The sequence below is a fragment of the Sturnus vulgaris genome, chromosome 4 (genome assembly GCF_052056855.1).
Source record: "Sturnus vulgaris isolate bStuVul1 chromosome 4, bStuVul1.hap1, whole genome shotgun sequence".
Lineage (NCBI taxonomy): Eukaryota > Metazoa > Chordata > Aves > Passeriformes > Sturnidae > Sturnus > Sturnus vulgaris.
In genome coordinates, this window is record NC_142246.1 from 62,792,935 (window position 1) to 62,813,373 (window position 20,439).

At 39.4% G+C, this 20,439-nt stretch overlaps 1 protein-coding gene across 7 annotated transcripts in view; it reads right to left on the bottom strand.

Annotated features, from left to right (window-relative positions):
• The window catches only part of WDFY3 (WD repeat and FYVE domain containing 3), a 120,611-nt gene that overhangs the window by 82,877 nt on the left and 17,295 nt on the right, over positions 1 to 20,439 (bottom strand). For all 7 annotated transcript variants that reach the window (XM_014878964.2, XM_088164100.1, XM_088164098.1 and 4 more), the window contains exons 2-7: positions 19,493 to 19,703; positions 12,766 to 12,889; positions 5,242 to 5,351; positions 4,036 to 4,197; positions 2,753 to 2,945; positions 166 to 352 (exon numbers count right to left, since the gene is read on the bottom strand). In XM_014878964.2, the coding sequence (XP_014734450.2) occupies positions 166 to 352; positions 2,753 to 2,945; positions 4,036 to 4,197; positions 5,242 to 5,351; positions 12,766 to 12,889; positions 19,493 to 19,672 (956 nt within the window). In that variant the 5' untranslated portion in view covers positions 19,673 to 19,703. The remainder of the gene's footprint in view (positions 1 to 165; positions 353 to 2,752; positions 2,946 to 4,035; positions 4,198 to 5,241; positions 5,352 to 12,765; positions 12,890 to 19,492; positions 19,704 to 20,439) is intronic.

Consider the following 20,439-nt stretch of genomic DNA (forward strand, 5'->3'; position numbering starts at 1 on the left):
AATGGAGAGCAGCACAGAATTCAATGTTTTGGTCCTAATACCTTCATTCCATAATGATCTACATTAATTTATTTGTTTAAACCTATTTATCTACTCTTTTTTACAAAAACCTTTTTGAAAAAAGCTCAGTGGTCTGTCTGCATTTCTTCAAGCACTTTTGCCTACCTGAGGAGGAGGTCACAGAGGAAGTTGTATCCTTGCCATATCCTAAAATCATCCAACAACGTTTGGGATACATCACTGGAATCTTTGAGAAAACAAGAAAGTCCAGCAAACATCTCAACTATTTCTAGGGGAGAAAGGTCATCAGACTGCTGCATGTTCTGGACACACGTGGACAAACATTCCTTTTCTGAAAAGAATTGCAGTGAAGAAATTTAGGATTTTACTGGCATTAATGACAGCATAACTAGCATACAAAACACAGCAATAAGGTAACTTATTCAAATATCTCTTACCACAGAACACTTAATATCACTTGAGGATGAGAAGGATTCTCAAGTGGCTTTGGATCAGAATCCTAACCTCTTTTTGCCAACCCCTTCCTCCCTTTTACAATCTTTATTCTTGTAAGGAGAAAACTGTAGATAAATAGTAATTTTTACCTAAAACGTCTGACTAGATAACTCAACAGAATAAAAAGACAAATATGGCAACTGTAAGTAATCCTAAACCATATTTTTTCTTTTAAAACAGTTATACAAAGCACTGACTTGAAGAGTTAATAAAACCCTACATATATACCTTTACACCATGTCATCTTATTCCTACTCTGGTTAGCATTTCATTGGTTGGCATCAATGAGAAGTAGTTTGTCTTGCCCTGCATAATTCTCACATTCCATCAGTTCATTAGGTCAGTAACAAAGTTCTCAAATCTCTAGTGAGATTTTAAGTTGCACTCTGTTTCAAAGATGCTTCCTTCAATTATTTGCTATTTTAACTTTGCATCATGCACAACACAAGCACAAATCTTTCTAGCTAGACTGATAACAAAATTTCCCAGAGATTAAATCAGAGCATGAGAGGGTGAAAAGATGCTCCTTTGCATATGATGAAATATTTTAAATTTTTTCTGAATACAAGATGAGCCTTGTGACAGATGCTGTTATCTCTTAAGTCAGGTTCACTTTTTTAATCAAAAAGCAAGAGGCAATGCTGACTGGTTTTCTAAGACTCCATTTCACTCTCTGAAAAACGAGAGTATCTTTTCACATGCCAGCTTAACTCCTCTATGGATCAAGCCTAGAGAGAAGCAACAATGCTGGCAGCTGTAATATGCCAAATGACAGTCAAAACTCATGCTATTTTCTTTGTTGCACTTAATAACATCTTCACACATACACATACACCTTCTACACTCATCAAAAGCCCATCACCTTGTAAGTCCTATCTAAAAACACTCAGCTGATGACATTGCTGTGCTTTTGAGTGATACTGTACATTCGCATCTTTTTAACAGGAATTGAAAACACACTGCTAGCACAAGAAAAAACTAGAAATTTTCTGTGAAGTATGTGGGAGCAGGGTGATGTATTTAATAAACCATCAAAATGGTTCTGCAGAGCCTTGTAGCTGCTTGCTTCTCAGGGTGTGAGCAACCCAAAATTGTGGGTTTCTTTTCTTCCAGTAGGTGTACACTGCTAAAATGTACAAGGATGTTAGCTCAATCCAACAATCAGTCCAATTAAAAAACTACAAATGCTACCCATGTGGCCCTACAGTTTAAAAGCCTGAAATATAATATTAGAAACATATTTTATCAGATTTCTTACCTCAAGCCCTACATACCTAAACATCCATACAGTTTTCAATTAATACAAAAAGAATAATTTGTATGCAAAGCTGCTTCCAGGCAGCTAATATCCTCTCCAACGCTGGATTTCATTTGCAAGTTATTGCCAACCAGCTTGGCACCTGCCTCTTTACCAGCTCCTTGTAAAGATAGATGATGAGTAAAGTACTACTTTTATTAGCTACCAAAATCTGTAACCAGTGACAGAAATGTCCCTAAACACTACAGTTTCCATGCCAGCAACAGCCAGGATCTACTTGTCTTAAAAAATGGACAGGAGACAAACTGGAATGATTCTGGATGCTTCATTAATTTGGTGATTTACTAGGCTGGATTAAGCTCATGAGATAACTTCAACTTGGCCTTCAGGACGCACAAAATCTTCAATCTGTAATCTGTAAGGCAAGGTGGGGAAGACGAGGGCCTGGCAGAAGAAATGCAGGCTGACTGAAGTGTCAGCAATCCAGTCAGTGAGACAACAGGGAAAACATAGGGGCTCGAAATCCATCCAGCACAGCTATGGCTCTCAGCCAACCAAAGAGCCTCCATGGCCCAGGCCCTAAAAAACAGCATCCTTGGACTGGGAAAGCTGGGCTGGACCACAGGAGAGGAAGACTGTTAAGAATTAATGCATCTTCATAGCAAATATTTTTCAATGCAGGCAGTTACTGAAGTTACTTCAAGCCTTTCCTTTTGCCTATCATGAACTCTACACCAAAACATGAAAGGAAACTATCCTTCCAGGTTAAATTGAAATGTGAATGGGACAGACTCAGCTAAGATCATCTCCCTCACTACACAAGGGCATAGAAATGTTACCTGCACATAAATAAGCACATGTCCAAACTAAAAGCCTTGAAGCTTCCTTATTATTTTCATGCCTATTTCCCAAATAAGAAAACTATGAAAAAAGAGCAGGAAAGAATCTCAATAAGTAACACTGAAGAAAGACACATACCATGGATGTATTTCACTACATTGACACTAAGGCCATGACGAGATATGGTCATTAGAACTTCTCCTGCACTCTTCCTCCAAGGCAGGTTATAGGGAGGGCACCATGAGGTTATTGCACTGAACAGAAGCTGGAGATCATCCTTCTGAGCCAGTTCTTCCGCCGGGGACACAAAACTGCACAATTTTACTAGGATCTGAAATAGGAAATCATCAAACAACTAGCATTAATACCTTTATCACTGCTAATTTTGCCTAGACTTAGTAAAAGGTAAAACATTCTTCCATTAAGGAAACACATTAAAAAAGGTAATGTGCTGTTCTCTCTTTGGGTGTTTCTGTACTTGGAACATGAGAAAAGGTTATTTAACACATGGTTATTTCAAGTCCCAGTTCAGTTTAAAATGCTTACCAGAAGACTGGAAGCACAGTTTAAATCTCTTATGCTGGCACAGCATATTTGCATGGATACAAGGATATTCCATTCTTGGAGAATCTGCCAGTTGCCTAATTTGCAGGTCTAAATTCTGCACTGGGGGAGCAGCTCTGTGTGGCAAACTGCTGTGTCCCTTCCTAATGCAGGAAGAAGGCTATTGATGAATTGTTGGCAGAGCAGCAACCATAACATCTTGGTCAAATTAAGTTTGTCAGGAAAGGCTACAGCAAAACTGCAGACCTACCTGAATAACTGGCACCTGGATCTGAATTTCCTAATGACCAAAACTAAGACAAAATGCAGCCATACAAGTCAAGCTACTATGTTGCACTCCCTTTTCTGCATGTTTTCAGGATGTCTGATCTTTTGCATCTTGTGCAGGAAAAGCTCAGGCTCCCTCTCAGAAAACTAGAGGGAGGCTGTTAGCAACAGGAGAGGGAGGTCTGAAACCTCACCCATTCAGTCAGTTCATTTGACAGCACTGCTTTATTACCAATAATAATGTTTTTTACTATGTCTATTTAATCAGTAACAGCCAAAGATAACAAGTACTAGGACTAGTTAGCTGGAAATAGAATAGTAGTCCACATGTTGCTCCTTTCAAGTATCTGTACAGAAGAGCTGCATGCATTTCTGTGCAGGAGGTATTTGTCAAAGACAAAAGCTAGAGGAGGAGTGGAAATTTAACCTCAGCTGTGCTTTCAGGAAAATCTACCTTTCTCTTAGCCATCAGTTTTTTTAAGAATCAAGGAAGAGTAAAACCTGGCTCAAGTGAGAAGTTTCTAGACTTTGCTCACATGAAGTATTCACGTCCCTCTTGCAAATTCCCTGACCTATTTTACCTTTCTTACCTGTACAAAGACTTTCTGTAGTAGCGCTCGGCGCTCTGCGAGAGGTAGTTCATTCTGTGCTCCTCCAACTACCTCAGGCACGTGTGGAAGGTCAAAAAACAGATATAGACATTTAACAAGTGTGGAAGGCACAGACATTGTAGTCATGCAGTCCACAGTTTTCTGAGGAAGAAGAAAACACAGCAAAAAATACCAGTTCAGCATATTATATATTCAAAACATCAATAATAATGCAGTTGATTGAAATGCTGTTTTTTCTTTCTCACACCTTTGGTGAGGTGTTGACACAGCAGTATAGATTCACCACCTATTCTTGAGTGCCTATCCAAACAGTAATTTTAAAAATAGGATGATTTATTTACATGACAACAGCAGCTCACAGCCACAGTTCAGAGCAGTCATTGCATGGGACAGAAACAAAACCCATCAGTCTCTGCCAACAGAAGTTAACAAGTTAATTACAAGACCTTCAGCCAAGTCCTCATCAGCTATCAATTCTTTATAGCAGGAGAAATGGGAGTGGGAGGAGGACTATTCAATTTATGTTCTCACTTGGCAAGAAGGTGTAAAGAGCTCTAAGAAGCAAGGCAGTAGAAAATATGAAAGCATCAGTGGGAAGAAAAGACAAATTGGCATGGAAGCTGGTGACATAGTAAAAGAGAGGTAAGATGATGTGCTGAATTACAAAGGCAGATTAGAGCAGAAATAACAAACCACACAGCTGCCCAGTATACTGCCAGAGACAGCTCCCTGATGGAGCGCAGCACCAGAAGCAGAGGCAGGAATGATTCACTACCACCCACACATCATTGCTGCTGGCCTTGCTTTTTGCAACTGCTGTGGTCCTCCTCCAGTGAGGTGTGCAAAGTTCAAGGTCTGAACTATTTAGGTGCTGTATGTGCCATACATCTCATGGGGCACTAAGCAGCAGTATGCAAGAGAAGCCTTTGGGCAGCAATAAAAGTTGCATGCATTATTCAAAAGAACATTATAAATTAAAGTTTCAAAACTACTTTTTTTTCAGGCAACTGAAATGACAAGGAGCTAAAGCAGAAGTCCTGTGGCAGTATAAGAGAAACAGGATCTTAACATAGAAAAGCAGAATATAGTTACATCTTTTAATGAGTATTCATGCAGTTCATTTTATTATTGCTTTTGTCTCTTCCACCCCACAATTTATTTTTAGCTTTTCTGTTTCAGACTAACCTGTCCTGATGAAGCTAGTAAATTGATTGTGGTGAGCAGCATCCAACCTCTACTTGCTTCTTCACTTTGATTGACCTCCAGAAACTGGACTATGGCACGACTTGCAGCCTCTGTAGGAGGCACCAAAAAGAAAAAAAAGCAGTAAGAATTCAGTCTGCTGGTCTGCAGAAGGGAACACATCCTCTCAGCAGCCCCAAGCACTGAACATAAATTCACCTTCACAGGACTACCTGAGAAAAGGACTAGGCTTAGGCCTATGCTTTCCAGACACACATTCCAGTCTTACACACACACTTGGCTTTGACACTTTTTGCAGCCTTGCCATTCTTTGGTCACACATCCTATTTTGTCCAGCAGACAGATTTCAGCAATCTGCAGTGACTTTTGTTTGAGTATTTTGCTTTATCAAATACTTTTTCCAAAGACATGAAGTCACCATCACTTAGTGACCTCTGTGGAAATAGCTGATATTTCTGAAAAAAAGCACTGCACTGAAACAACAGTATAAAGGATAATGGGGCTTATAGGGAAGGAGAGGTGCTGAAAGACAAAAGGAATAAAAAAAAACAGGAAAAAAAGTAACATTAAGACTATGATCTGCAATTATCACATCCCCATCCTACATTTTTTGAGAATGAAAACAGTAACAGCTTATGGATAATTGTTATGATTGAGAACCACTTCTGGATGCTATTCCATATCAGTCAGAGCCAAAGACAAATACTCAGCCTACTAAACAAGTTATCAGCCTCAATAAATAAATCAAGAGAAAATGCAACCCTATTTCACTGCTGCCTGAATACACACTTATGTAAGAAGTCTATAATGCCAGTTGTGATGTCTGTCCATTACCTTTAAGAGACATCTAAAAACATTTTTCATTAATAACCGTGTATCAATCATCTCCTGTGCTTTTAGTGTCAACTAGGACAGAAACAGAAGGTGAACAGTACCACATAAAAAAGAAATTACAAAGAAATTACTAATGGAGGAATAAATCTGCAACTGAAGAAAAATCCTATTTTAATATTGGCTTGTTTGCTTCATCTGCTGTTAAGATTCTCCAGCACACACCTGGGAAGGAGTTCATTTGAAAGGCAGCACATTTCATATGGCTTATCAAACTTGTAGGATCAACTCTATTGAGAAGATCACTTTCTGAAGCATTACACTGTAGGCTGTGCAGATTTGGCTCATTTGTGCAATAGCTCCTCTCTCATGTTTTTGTCTGGCAGACTTTTTCCCATAACAGACTTTTGTACAAACCACTGGCTTTTCCAATTCTTGTCCTAAAGTAAGGAGAGGCTCCTACCACTTCCCTCTGTGAGATTGAGAAAAAGCTTAAGATACCAAGGTGAAAGGTAAGACAATTTATAAAACTCACACTAACAAAGACAAGTAGGAATTTCCCAGCATGCTGACCTGAAACTATCAGTGCAAAACACTGGTCAGGTGGTTGGCTATATGAACAGGCTAACTTAGAAAGCACAACAGCCATGACACAGTTGCACTTCCTACACTGAAGGCATAGGCAAAATGCCAGAATTCCTGACAAAAACCATTCTTCCTCCTTTCTGAGAGCCAAGCATGTCTGAAGTTTACACTGCTGCTACAAGGCCAGTGCCCCACCAGCCCATCACAAGGTGTGATTTTTCTCTTTCTATCCCATCACAGACAGAGCTGGGCAATCAGTCTCTGCCTGCAAGACTGGTACCAAAGTGGGTGTGCACAGCCTCCTTTGGGCACAGTCTCCAAAGCCACCTGTGGAACAAGGGCTCATTCAGTCATCTTTGAGACTCAGGGGTTAAGTCCATGCTTCTGAAAAAGTTGTCATGCTGCTGGCATCCTGGCATAGCAGTTGAACACTATAAATAGCAGTTTCAAAACTGTCACTCTTAATTAAGCACTACCTAAAACACAGACATCATTTTAAGTGCTGGAAGACGTTCTCTTGTCATCTGCTCTGAGCAAATTTGATAGCGCTATCATTTAAGATTAACTTCTATCATCAGCACTAGTCTTAATTTATTCCTTGTACCTTTTCCCTGTTTTTGAAGTATCCAAGTCATCATTTAATATAATATCCTCTAAGTGCCTCACTCAGATGTCCTTAGCCCTTCAACTTCTGCTGCAGAAGAAAGCCAATCCAGGAGCAAGATATGCTAGCTGGTAAAAACAGCAACAAGGCAAAGAGAAAACCTAAAAAATAATACATAAATACACCTATTGTGACAACTGTGCAAGAATGTACACATGAGTATGACCATGATTATGTGGTTACATGGTTAATACACAGGAGTCAGATTTTCCAGCAAGAATTCAGTACATATAGGATAGAGGCTTGGTAAAAATCAAACAACAAAATTTGTTTCATATGTAAGAGGTGCATTGCATCCTAGACTTCAGAAAACCAACAGGCAGCAAGCAATGGGATTAGACTCATTCAGATAGGCAGCAAAAACCACTGCTACAAGCACTGCAAGAAATGTTGTTGCCTATAGCAATTGCACTAAGGGCAAATTCAGTTACAAGAAGCTTTTAGTTAGATGGTCTAGAGCCATAAACAGCATATAATAGTGTCATTAGACTTCTGTATGGCTTATTCTGGAGGGGAATATTGGTGGGGGAAAAAAAAAAAAAATCAGTGCATGTGCCAAGGGTGGGAGGGGAGGTGCAGTAAAAGGTATGGATGGGTGTGTCAGGGGTCGTGAAGGTGAAGTCAGGGATCCCTTCTATAAGGGAACCTTCTAGAAGTCTCTGCTACTTCTTTTGGGAAATGCCTGAAAACACAGTCAGGTACCTAAAGTTACAGAGTTACAACTAATTCCAGCTACCTAGATAGTGAGAGAGAAGTACCAACCCAAATAAAAACGTGATGGCACAAAGTCTGCCTTCTATTACCAGGAACAGAACTGGGCTTTCATCACACATGGCAGATATGAAGTGGCTGATGCCTCTGCAGTGTGCAGAAATGGAGGGCTGCTCATCTAAAGATAAGACAACTCAACTGTGCCAGCTTTTAGCCTCACTAAAGCAGATGATGAAAGAACAGGCTTTCTAGGATCTCTTGGAAAGGCTCTGTATTGCACTACACTGGCCTTGCATAAGATCTGGTAGCAGGCACCAAAAGTAAACAGAAAGTTGACCAAAAGTACTAAGATATAGGAATTGTTGATCAGAACTGGCTCCTGATGAATAGCAGCTGACAGGACACTTCTTTTTCCCTTTCAGCATGTGAAATCATTTCCAACAGTCTCTTCTCAGCAGAAGAAAAGTTAACACATCAAAAAAAAGTCTGAAAGCAGCCCCTAGGTGCACGTATTTTATTATCAGGAAAACTTCAGACTTCATTAGGGGAGGAGCCTGAAAGGCATCTTAGTAGCAGAAGATTCCTTCAACTGTCATCTGTAATTCACCCAAATGCAAGATGTACTTAAACAAATGATACTAACTTCTGTGGATTGAGGATAAACATAAAATTACTTCTGTTGATGTGACAAAGATAAACTGCAAAAAAAAAAAAAAAAAGGACAATAAAAAGAGTTTGCAGATCAATAGAACTTTAAGAAGAATAAAGGTAGGCATTGTCAGAGGCCAAATACAAACCACTGATGTGGTTTTCTGCAATGATGATGAATGTTTATCAATTTGATCTCCCAAAATGGTTTGAAGATGAGATAATGATAGTCTTTCAGCATATCTGCTAGAAAAATGCCTGAAGAGGTTAAAAGCATTTTCAGAGGTGAAACAGTTTGAGTAAAACCGTGAAATTCAGAGGAAAAGAAAAAAACTGGGGATAGAACACCTCCCCCCACAAAAAACCACAAACTAAAAAAAACAAAAAACAAGGAAACAAACAAAAACCAAATAAAAAACTCCTAAAAGCTAAAAAGGGTGAAAAAAAAAAACCAAACTAAAAACAAATCAACTCACCCCTCCTTTCCCCCCCAAAATAATGCTTTAAAAGAGACAAAATCACTATAACATTCAGAGGGTATAAACAACTGAAAGTGCTGGAGGTAGGATTAGCTGAACAGCTTAGTAGTACAGTAAAAATAAATTCAGCATTCAATAGCAAATACTGAAACAAATACAAACAGAAAATATTATAAATATGAAATGAAAAGCTGACTGAAATTAATAGAGACACAACTTAACTGAACTTAAAAGGTGCACAAAACAGTGATGTACACTAACTAGCCAAATAAAATCATAAAAAAAACCCAAACAAACTTTTGAAACTGTCTTTGAAAGGAAGCTAAAAGTTCCAGACCTGTGATGTAGCACTTTGCTTTCTCATTGTTCCGTTTTCTACCCTTCTTCAGTTTCACCTGTCCTTGCAACCACTTATTCATATTCTGTCTATGGTATGACTTTCCAGGCAGCAGGACTGCTCATTGCTCAGGGAATCATTCTGAATCTCCCTAGGATAAATGTTAATGCCCTGACTGGATGCCATTTGATGTGCTCGAGATGCAGACCATGGAGAGGACCGAGTTAGAAACCCGTTTTAGTAGAAATGGAATAACCACCACCAGGTACCAAATCACAGTTTTGCACAGCCCAACTGATGAAATATGAGAAGCTGCTTAGAGTGAGAGAGGAGTTGCTTAGAGCTTGGTGCCAATAACACCAAGGCTGGGGGTTCAGTTAATGTAGGGGCCACTGACTTCAGAGTTGGACTCTAGGATCCTTGTGGCTCCTTTCCAACTCAAAATATTCTCCAACTCCTTCCTCAGTAACTTCTGTTTAAAGACATGCTGTTGGAATATCTGCAAAATCACAGAACCACCAACTGCATCCAGAGTATGTCTTTAGAAAAATACATTAAACAAAAGTGTTGCTTCATCTCCTGATAAAGTAGCCACATTGGTTCTACCAAGTTTCAGCTGTCCCTGTTCCTTTTTTCAAAGTCTTTTTCAGCTCTGAGCCAGATGCACTTGCTCCCAAAGCAAAGGTTCTTTCAGAACTGAGATTACACCAGAAATAGATGTTTGAACATTTCTTTTAAGTAGTACTACTACATCTTTTTGATCAATTCAGACACAAAATTGGACTTATTTGTGGCAAATGTGGCAGCTAAAAATCTCAACTACAGAGAGCTGTCTCACCCATGACCCCACCATCTTCTAAACAGATGAGATACTCCATGGCAAGGGAAACTATTCACTAATCCTCATAAACAGTTACTGCTGTCACCTGAAAATCATCACTGTTGTACAGCAAAGACTGAAACCTGCAAGATAATTTAACTCAGATTTAACTGCTTCATTTTTCTTACTATCCCTACCAGAGAAATAAGGCAGTTGAAACCATAGCTGAACACACAACTACAATGGCATTGTTCAGAGACCACTTAAGACAGGGTGCTGGCACAGTTACTACTGAATCACAAAACACTGTTCTGAGAAGATTACTACAGTCTGCCAAGAATAACTGAGATGTGCCTCCACCATGGCAGGCATTACTCACATAGCTATTAGCATAAATATTCAAAGGACTGATGAAAAAAATTGCTGTGTTCCATTATCAGATGGAGTAGAAAAAAAAAAAAAAAAAAAAAAAGAGGAAAAAAAAAACCCTACAACATACTGACTGGCAGTATTTAACCATACCACATTCCCCACTGTAAAATACTGCCAACAAATTTAGACAAATCAAATTATTGTAAAATTTCTTCCCTGTCATAATCTATTGAAAGTTGACTTTTGATTGTATGGAAAGCCTGTCTCTAACACAGGCTCAGCTATTTTGTTGACTTTTGTGGAGCATTTCACACCATCAGGAAGTTGCACTTGTATATTACCTGACACAGATCCTGCATTTTGTTGCTACTGAATGTTTTTACTTTTAAAAACACACTAGGAGATATAATTACCTGTCAACAACTATTAAGACATGTTATATCTTTTTGTTTGAGACACAAAAAGAATGGGAGTTTTAAAAAAAATTATGCAAGTCTTCACAATCCACAGACACAGTATGATGTCTTTACTATAAAACATATTCTAAAAAGCCAATAATTTCTATTTTTTCAAATCAACATCATAGGTAGTGTGTATCTAGCTCTAATCATTTTAACAAAGAAGTATAAAAACTGAGTTTTAACAGCTTGTTAATTGGTTATTTCTGGAGACAAAACTGCAACTCACTGCTCTCACCAAGAGTCAAAATGCAATTGCAGAACATGGACCCATCAGGCTTTCTTGAGGTCTGAAAAGGGTTTACTGACCAGAACAACAACAGCAATCCTGATAACACAGGAAAAATGACTGCTTTCAGTTTTAACAGAAACATTGGTATTCATTACATGAAAGCTTAGAAGAGCACCAAACTGTCTTTTTAGTCATTGTGGTCAAGTTTCTAAGTGAGGTGGAAAACATGAAAAATACCCAAACCACCACCATCAACAAAATGTACCTCTGACTTGTGACGTTTTAAGAACTGAATTATCTTGGAGCAATAGACAGAGATATGGCTGAAGTAATAAATACACAAAAATGGTTATTCCCAGCAGAATCCAACTGACTAGCAGGCATAACAGACGTTCCCCAGGAAAAAAAGGTCAAGCGAACAGCACTGTTCTGCCAGCAAGGCTGTTGGACATTTATTTCCCCCAATTCTCAAAGAAAAGACATTTTACCCATAGAGAACAGGTTTTGTCTATGATATCTGTTTAGCCATCTGGAATGTTTCACTGTTAGTCACGCTACTTAAAATGGAAATATATTGTAATTGGCAGAGTTTGACTCCTGACTTCCTGCACAATAATTTTCACAGCCTTTTCCAGTCCTCATTTATCACCAGATTCAAACTGAGAACACAGCACAGATCTTAAAATTATCGAGTAGGCAAAGACTTGATACTTCTTGGAAGCATTCCTCTTCAGAAAAGGAAGTCTAAGAGGAAAGCTAATGAAACTGCCCTCTTGGTGCATTGTCCTCAGTTATTCAACTGCCAACACAAGATCAGGTTCTGATACATTCAGGGGTCAAGAGAACCAAATCTCACCCTGACATTTAATAATCAGAGAAGAAGAAGAGTCCACTGACATTTTTCTAGGGCTGGCAGTACTGGTCCTAATGTGGGACTTGCTGTACTTTCACATCTTATTAGCTTCCAGGCCAGCAGCTAATTTAAAATGCATAGTTTTGGAATGTTAACATATTCAAGTGACACAACACACCACCAACAGGCACCTCAGGCAAGATACAGCAGCGTTCACATGCATGTTCTGCTCCTAGCAGGCCGTGCAACTCTGTTCACACCTCTCTCTTTCTCTCTCATCTGTTGGAATTTTGTGGAACTCCTCTTTCTTCATAACCAAGGAGGAAACCTCTAATCTCTTCTATTTCCTCCTCTCTCTCTCAGTCCCAAGGAACAAAAACCAACACATTTTCATTGCCAAAATTCAGTTTCTGAGCCTGCACAGTTGCTGTGAATGGCAGCTCATAGTATTCTGCCTGATGTGAAAACCATGATGCACAAATGTGGAAAAGGCCACCCTTGTGCCCCATGCAGTACCTGTGGATTTATTCGATGCTCTCCGTCGAATTTCAGTCACCATCAATCGTGACACTTGAGTAGTAAACTGCAGGAGGTCAGAAAATTTCTCTGTCATTGTACTTGGAGGAGCATTTCCAAACACCTAAACCAAGAGAAAAATAGATGCATTAAAATAATTCGGTTTACAAGGATCACTACAAACTACCGTGTTCCTTTGTGAAGAAGCATCCCTATGGAGATTACAAGCTTTTCTTCACATGCTGCAGCATTCATCACTGCACTGGTTTGCAAAGTGCATGCTGTTCAGAGTTGAAATTCAGACCTCATTCAGGGAGGTAAAATGTGATCAATGGAGAGAAAAGAGTAGTAAGTTTTCTTGGAAGATGAAAACCCTGCAGAACCCTGAAAGACTGAGATTGCACTTAATGGGGTAAAGAACAGGTACCAGACCAAATTCTCCAATAGGACTTCTGTTTTTAAGACCAACTCCTTCACTATCTATTGGACCTAAATATAATGACATGTGTAAAGTCTCTTAAAAGGACTAAAAATCAGAACTGCCCTGTTACATCCTTCCTCAATAAACTGACAATACCAGGAAGCCTCCCAGGTTGCTCATATCCCAAGGACTTACTCTCTTCTTTTGAGATCCTCCTGAACACAACAGTAGGCTTTTTTTTTAATAAATTGTCACTTAATTCTAGTAACTTACTCTTCATGATTAAGCATTGATTTTGTTATTAAATAATGTATTAGACCACATATAACAAGGAGAAATGTGTTAAGTCTGTGGTATTGCACCAAGCTATGGAACACATTATCTCAAAATGGATTAGCTAGTTGCTGCAGTAATTTACTGTTCATTTAAGACTGCACAGAAAAAGGAGTCTTTATCCACATTTCCAATATAAAACTTGCACTGAAATGGTCACGATAAACCAAAGATATTCATTATCAAACAAAGCATACAATCGAAATTATGGTATCATCACTTGTGGTAGTGCTGAAGAAATAGCTTGCCCAGGAGACCTGAACAGTCTCTGCTTGTTTGAATTTTTCTTCTTTATAGATATTTATGTAATTTTCAGGAGTGCCCCTGATGAGCATAAAAGATGACAGTATTTTTCTAGCAAAACTTAAGTTCAACAGGTTATGCTGGCCTCCCAGAAGGAGGATGTGTTCTACAACAGTACACTTGATTTGGACTCAACAGCTGCTTCACCCCTGTCTCCTCTCTCTGGGTGACCCAGTTATCCTGTTACAGCTGAGCTGCTGACATACTTGGCTGAGGTCATTCTCAAGTCCAGGGACATCCAGTGAAATCCATGATTGCAGCCAACAGGGATGCAAGGTAATCGTGGTGCCAGCTAACCTTGGAACCCCTAAGTCACTGAAGAAGACTTAAAAGGCAGAAGGAAGAATAACTTTTGTCAAAGTTTGACTTCTTACCTCCCTTAGTGTCAGTTACTCCGGCACATCACAAAATAGCCAAAAATATTTTTTCCTGTCTACTTGCATTGCAAAGTCATGATGAAATGGAGCCAGAAATACAACATTGAAATGGAACACTCAGTTTCCTCAAAACAAAAATAGTTTTCATCAAAGGCATAAGTATTTCTCATACTGTAAATTTCAACCACCATTATCATTAGAGCAAGCAAATGGGAGACCAGACATTACAGGCAGAGAACTGTTTTCTGCTGACCAAGAAAAACACTCCTCATTTGAATTACAGACTACACACCATGCCTAGTACAGACAATCCAAGTTTCCCTAAATATTTCACAAGATCTCCTTTTGGAGTTGTCTGCATCAGCTCCCAATTCATCCAAGAGTCCCTAACTTCCACAAGGCTGTAAGAAGAGAAGAGGGCCTTGAGGTTTGCATGCTCATAAAACATAAGCAAGATTATCTAGACCAGAATGCACAATAGCATCTTGTCATCACTAATTGTTTAAAGCTCCTTCACCCAGACCAAGTGAAGAGGAAAAACAATTGGCCCTGTTACCTGTCCTGAGCTTGCTCAGATTTGTCAGCAGTTCCCAGGAAATGCAGAGAACTCAAAGTTACAGTAAAGGTTAACTGAGGTCAAGTGGATTTTAATTAGTCACCCCATAACCAAGTATGTACTATGTAGAATAAGCATCTCCAGTGGATATTTATATACCCTTTGACTAAAAGTGGTAGTAAATATCAGGAACAGGATGTTACACATTTTAGCAGTAAACAGTCTTTTTAATAAAGAAAAGCAAAGCTCTTTCAAGATAATGCACCACTTATTCAAAACCAGCCTCCTCATCATTCCATCCACTTTTCTCACATACTGCACAAGCGTTGCCACCACGTTGGTAGAGCAGTGCTTCCACAAACTCACTGAACTCTGAAAGGAGCCTTTTGACTACTCTTCCATAGGCCTGCTCTCTTGTTAATTATGCACCAATTTAGCTTTTCATTACTATGTGATTCATCATTTCACAAGCCTCCCTGAACAATGAAGAAAAAGAAATGGTCTGTAAACCCACTCATTACCAGAACGAGCAAGATGGTTTTATCCACAGCAGGTTTGAGATATGCTCTGTCTATTAACCAAACTCAAGAATGCTTTAGCTCTGCAGAATTTACTGATTAATAATCCTCACAATAAAAAAAATAAAAAGGAAATGAAGTTGCATTTTATACAAAACTTGAGATACTCCTGATGAAAGGAAAAATCTCAACCCCATGGCTAAGCAAGAAAGCCTCAAAAGAGCTCCTGGATACCCTGGGTATTTAACTGGCTGCCTGCTGCTGGCCACTTGGATGCCTCTGGGAAGCAGAGTTACCTTTTTCACTCTAGATCTCTGCACTCAGCAAAAATAATGCTTCTCCCAGGACTCCTTACTGCATTTTGTACACACACACACACACACACACACACACACTGATTCCAGCCAGACTCCAGCTCCCACTTCCAATAGCTCACACCTCTGGTATGAGACATTCTGGACTACACATTAAGGGATGGCTCAGAAGTTTTGATCTGAGCTTCACAATTTATTTGGAATTTCTCCTCCTAACACAGACATTCCAATCTTATAACAGAAAATGCTTTTATGACACACCATAATAATCTTTGCTTAAGGCAGTAACAGAAAAAGTACTCAATCACACTTAAAAATCTTCAACGAATGAAGATAACTATGCAAATAACTGATGGATGGATTCAGAGTCTGAATTTGAATAAAGTTATTAACTGATCACTTGAAACATCTGCAGCTAAGGAATATGTTTGAGAAACAAGAAAAATTTTAGAAAGGAACTTCTAATAATGTTTTAGTGTTTCCTGATAGCAAAAGAGTCCTTTCTCAGAGAAAAGTTGTGTCAAGATTTACGATATCTGCCAGTGAAAACCTCTTTCAAGACTCTTTAGAAAATGAGATTCTTTTCTTTCACTTTTTTATATTCCAATCAAAGTTTGTCTTACTGTGACCTGCAGAGTTACTAAGCTAGCAGAATTGTTCCAAAACAAGCTGTACCATCAAGAGCTGACACTCCAGAAGACATAAAATTAGATAAGCCAAGGAAGCCACTGTAGACCTTGTATGTGAACGTCAAAAGAAAAAGGTGGCATTAACCAGGAATCTAAAGAAGTAAACTGCAAAAGTAGAAAGAGATGGCATCACAACTGCTCAGCCTCTTGAATACAGGAAAACAAGAATGTCTTTACAGGAAATGCAAGGAAAAATCCTCCTACAACAGAGACAGGATGAGACCTGACTGATCAAGAAAAATCAGTTTTGTTTGGGTTACACTATCCCAGTTCATTGATGACTGGTAATAGTTATCAAGCTATGCAAGAAAGCAAGTGAAAGCAGAAACAACACCTGCTTTCTTTAGTATGCCAAGATATGATTCAGATTTTAGAGACTGAAAACTGAAGTGACAATATCTAGCAACGGTCTGTATTTGTGGTACAAATAAAAAAAAATTGACAGCTCCAAGAAGCTCACAAGCTCAAAGCAGGTAGATTTTGAGGACAGTGATGTTAAAACTAAACAAGGAAACTGGGGGGAAGGGCGAAGAGGAAAGAGGAAGAAAACAACCAGAAGTAGGACTGAAAAACAAAACATCTGGCAAACACATAAGAATGTGCCTTCAGCACCAAGTTCACTTCAGTAAAGAAGGGTACAGAAGCATCTCTAGGACTCAGAGAAAAGAGTCCATAAACAAAACTAGATGGATTCTGCAAAGAATAGAAAAGAGACATGGGGAACCTGGGGAAGGAAAAGCTACTACAAAAAAGCAGAAAAACTGAGGAAAAGAGTGGCCAAGATGCATTCACACAAATATACATCACAGAAAGCATCAATCTGTTCAAGAATATAAATGTCACCTGACATTACTTAGACAAAATGTCACCTGACATTACTTAGACAAGAGCTGATTTGATGAAGTAAGATGAAAACTTGGGGCTACTGAGCTGGTTTTCAGAATGCTTCATTCTGAAAGCCATTGAGCACGTGAGCTGAATGAAGGACAGATAAAGCAAGTGGTGCAAAAACGTGAAGTAACTTCAACTAAGCTTCAGCAGAGTCCAGAGAAGATGAGAATTAGGACAAAGCCAGCAAGTGGCATAAAGGGAGGACAGGATGCATATTTAGAAAGGAAACAGAAAAGCAGAAACAATGGAGAAATTAAAACTTAACTGATTTTTTTTCATCTCAGAAGTCTAATCAAAGTCTTTCCTTAAACTGCTGTGCATGCTCTGATACACTAGTTTTACTTAAACTCTGCAGTATTACCAACTGCAATTTCTACAGATATAATGCTTCTGCCAGTAGTTACCATAAAGGCTAAGAAAAAATTCTTCTCCACCTGCAGATCAGAGTTAAGTGCTAAAGAAGCTCAAGTGGGAGCCTTCTATTTTCCAGAAGCATCAGCCTCATGTAACCACCAGAGGGAGATTTCCAAGCATAACTGCATCAAAATAATCTTCATGAGCTCAAGGCAAGATTAAGATTCTACTGTGCTAATTTGTAAAAACAAATCAAGAAAGTCCGTAACTAAAAGGCATATAATCCAAGAAGATAAATTAAAGAGCAGGCATATGAAATGAATTTACTTCTCCCAAACTCACACAACAGGTTACCAGTAGAAATAAGACCTAGGGCAACAGAATGGCATTCAAGTGATCCATCCACTAAAGTACACTACCTGTTAGACTGAAAATCCTAGTAATACTATGTCTTGACTAGGAATAGTTTTTCTACACAGCACTGTTGTAGTTTAAGCTCAAATGGCAGCTAAGCACCACACTAGCTCATTGCTCTCAGGTGGAACAGGGCAGAGAAATAGCAGGGCAAAAGGTAAAAAAATTTATGAGTTGTGATAAAAACAGTTTAATAGGGAAAGCAAAAGCCATGCAAGAAAGCAAAGCAAAACAAGGAATTCATTCACTGCTTTCTGGACAAGCAGGTGCCCTTCATGGGTAACAGTGACTTGGCAAGACAAATCACTTTAAACATGCCCCCATCTCCTTCTTCCCCCTGTTTTACATGCTGAGCCTGACACCATACATAGGGGATATCCACTGGGTCAGATGGGGTCACTGTGTCTCCTCCCAGTTCCATCTGCACTCCCAGCCTCTTCACTGGTGGAGCGGGGTGAAGAGCAGAAAGGCTTTGTCTCTGTATAAGCACTGCTCAGCAATAACTAAAACATCCCCATATTATCACCATTATTTCCAGCACAAATCCAAAACACAGCCCTCACTAGCTACTATAAAGAAAATTAACTCTATCCCAGCAAAACCAGCACAAGCATACAATCAGCTCCGTGTCTAACACCTTCATAAGCCACACTTTCAACAAAAAATCCTTTTTTTTTTTTGATTATTCCAGTTCTCTGGGGTAGCATATACAAGAACAAATCCATCACCCAAGAATAAGGAGTATGAGCACACAGCAGGGGAAAAAAAAAAGAAAGCTAGATCTGTACCTACTGGTCTTTCACGACCCTAAAACAACCATCAAAATTAATATTCACAATAATCTGGCAGGGTAACTGAGTGATATAAGACATCAAGAGGATTTAGTTTCTAATAATTGCAGTGACAGCTGCCATAGTTCTGCCTCCAAACAAAATCTCAGTGCCTGAGTACAAGGGAGTAGTGAAATATGAATGCCACAGTAGAAGTGGCTACTATACTTTCCCTATAGATTGCTCGCTCAAAATCTCCTTTGTCCAAGAAGGAGGATTCAGACTCAGCACATAGAAAAAGGCCTATAAGGGTGATAAGAACATAGAGGATATATCACATGAGAAATTAAAATTGTTCAGCTCATGTAGCCTAGAAAAACCAAGTTGACAGGATATATTATGATTGCTATCTCTAAATATGCATCAGGACAATAAATGCAAAGAAGGGAGAAGAGCTATTTAGACTCCAGGACACTGCTGTCACACACAAAAAAAGTGGGTATTAACTTGCTCCCAGAGTTTAGGCTGGAAATCAGATGACTGTAATAGCAGTGAGCATTGCAGAAAAACTGTCAGCCTACATGCATCTGTGGATTGCACTTGAGAAAAAGTGGTAAGAAAAGGAAACCTCCAAAGGTAAGTTTATCCCCTTACACAACACTATGTATGAGGACAAGGGGAAAACGGAAAGGATGCCAATGGGAGAAATCCAAAAGGTCTTGGGAATACAAAATATGAACAGGCAATTCAAATAAAGGACACGCTTGTTGCAAATGGCCCGGCTTACCCTGTTGAACACCGGTAACATCATGTAAAGTTTTTCTTCCTGCTCCTTCTGGGTCATGTGGCGTGGGGGATGACAGAGCTCGGTGAAGAGGCGCCGCAGATGCATCAGGCCCAGCGCGTTGTCCTGGGGGCTGCACTCCTCCTGCCGGGGCCGGCCCATGATCCTCTTCACCATATTCATCTTGGCTGCCTGCTGGAAGCTCCCTCGGATCCTGTTCAGAAAGGAAAAGGGACTTGCTGAGTACAAGGGACTGGGGCATTATTCCATCAAAGCCTTTAAATACATAGCACCAATACGTACCACACTGCAGTTAAGAGTGTTAGCTAATTTTATATGCCAGGCATTGATTAGGATGTGCCTGGAGGATTTACAGCCAACAACTTGAAAGAGAAAAACATCCGATATTCTCCAGCAGAAAGCATGGCTGGCCAGGCTTTGAACTCTACAAAATGCTTTGGTACTTTTTATTGGATGAGTTTTACAATCCTTTGGTGCACATCCCACAGCATTTACAACAGTGCTATCTACATAAAGCAAAGTATTCTCAAATTAATTCTAGGATAAAAATAGTACCTTAAAATCTAACCACACAAGACCTTCCAACTCTCTCAGACATTGGCTTTATCATACAGAGACAAGCACAGATTTTTTTTTCCTGAATTTCCTATGTCAAAGAGACAAAGCTATCCAATGGAGCTACCATTCATCTCACCCCCCTGCTACTGGCTCTGCAGAATAACACCTCTGTCTTCAAAACAACACAGACCAAGTCTCCCAGCTGTGTGACTGAAGTCTGTCAGGCAGGACCTTGCACGAGAGGTGTGAGGGTCAGGGCAGAAAATCCCTAAAACAGATGTAGCCAATTGGACACTGCAGCAAAAGGGACTAATCTCACACCCACTCACATAAGGGAAGGAGTAAGGGAAATACATAGAAAAGAGTTCCTG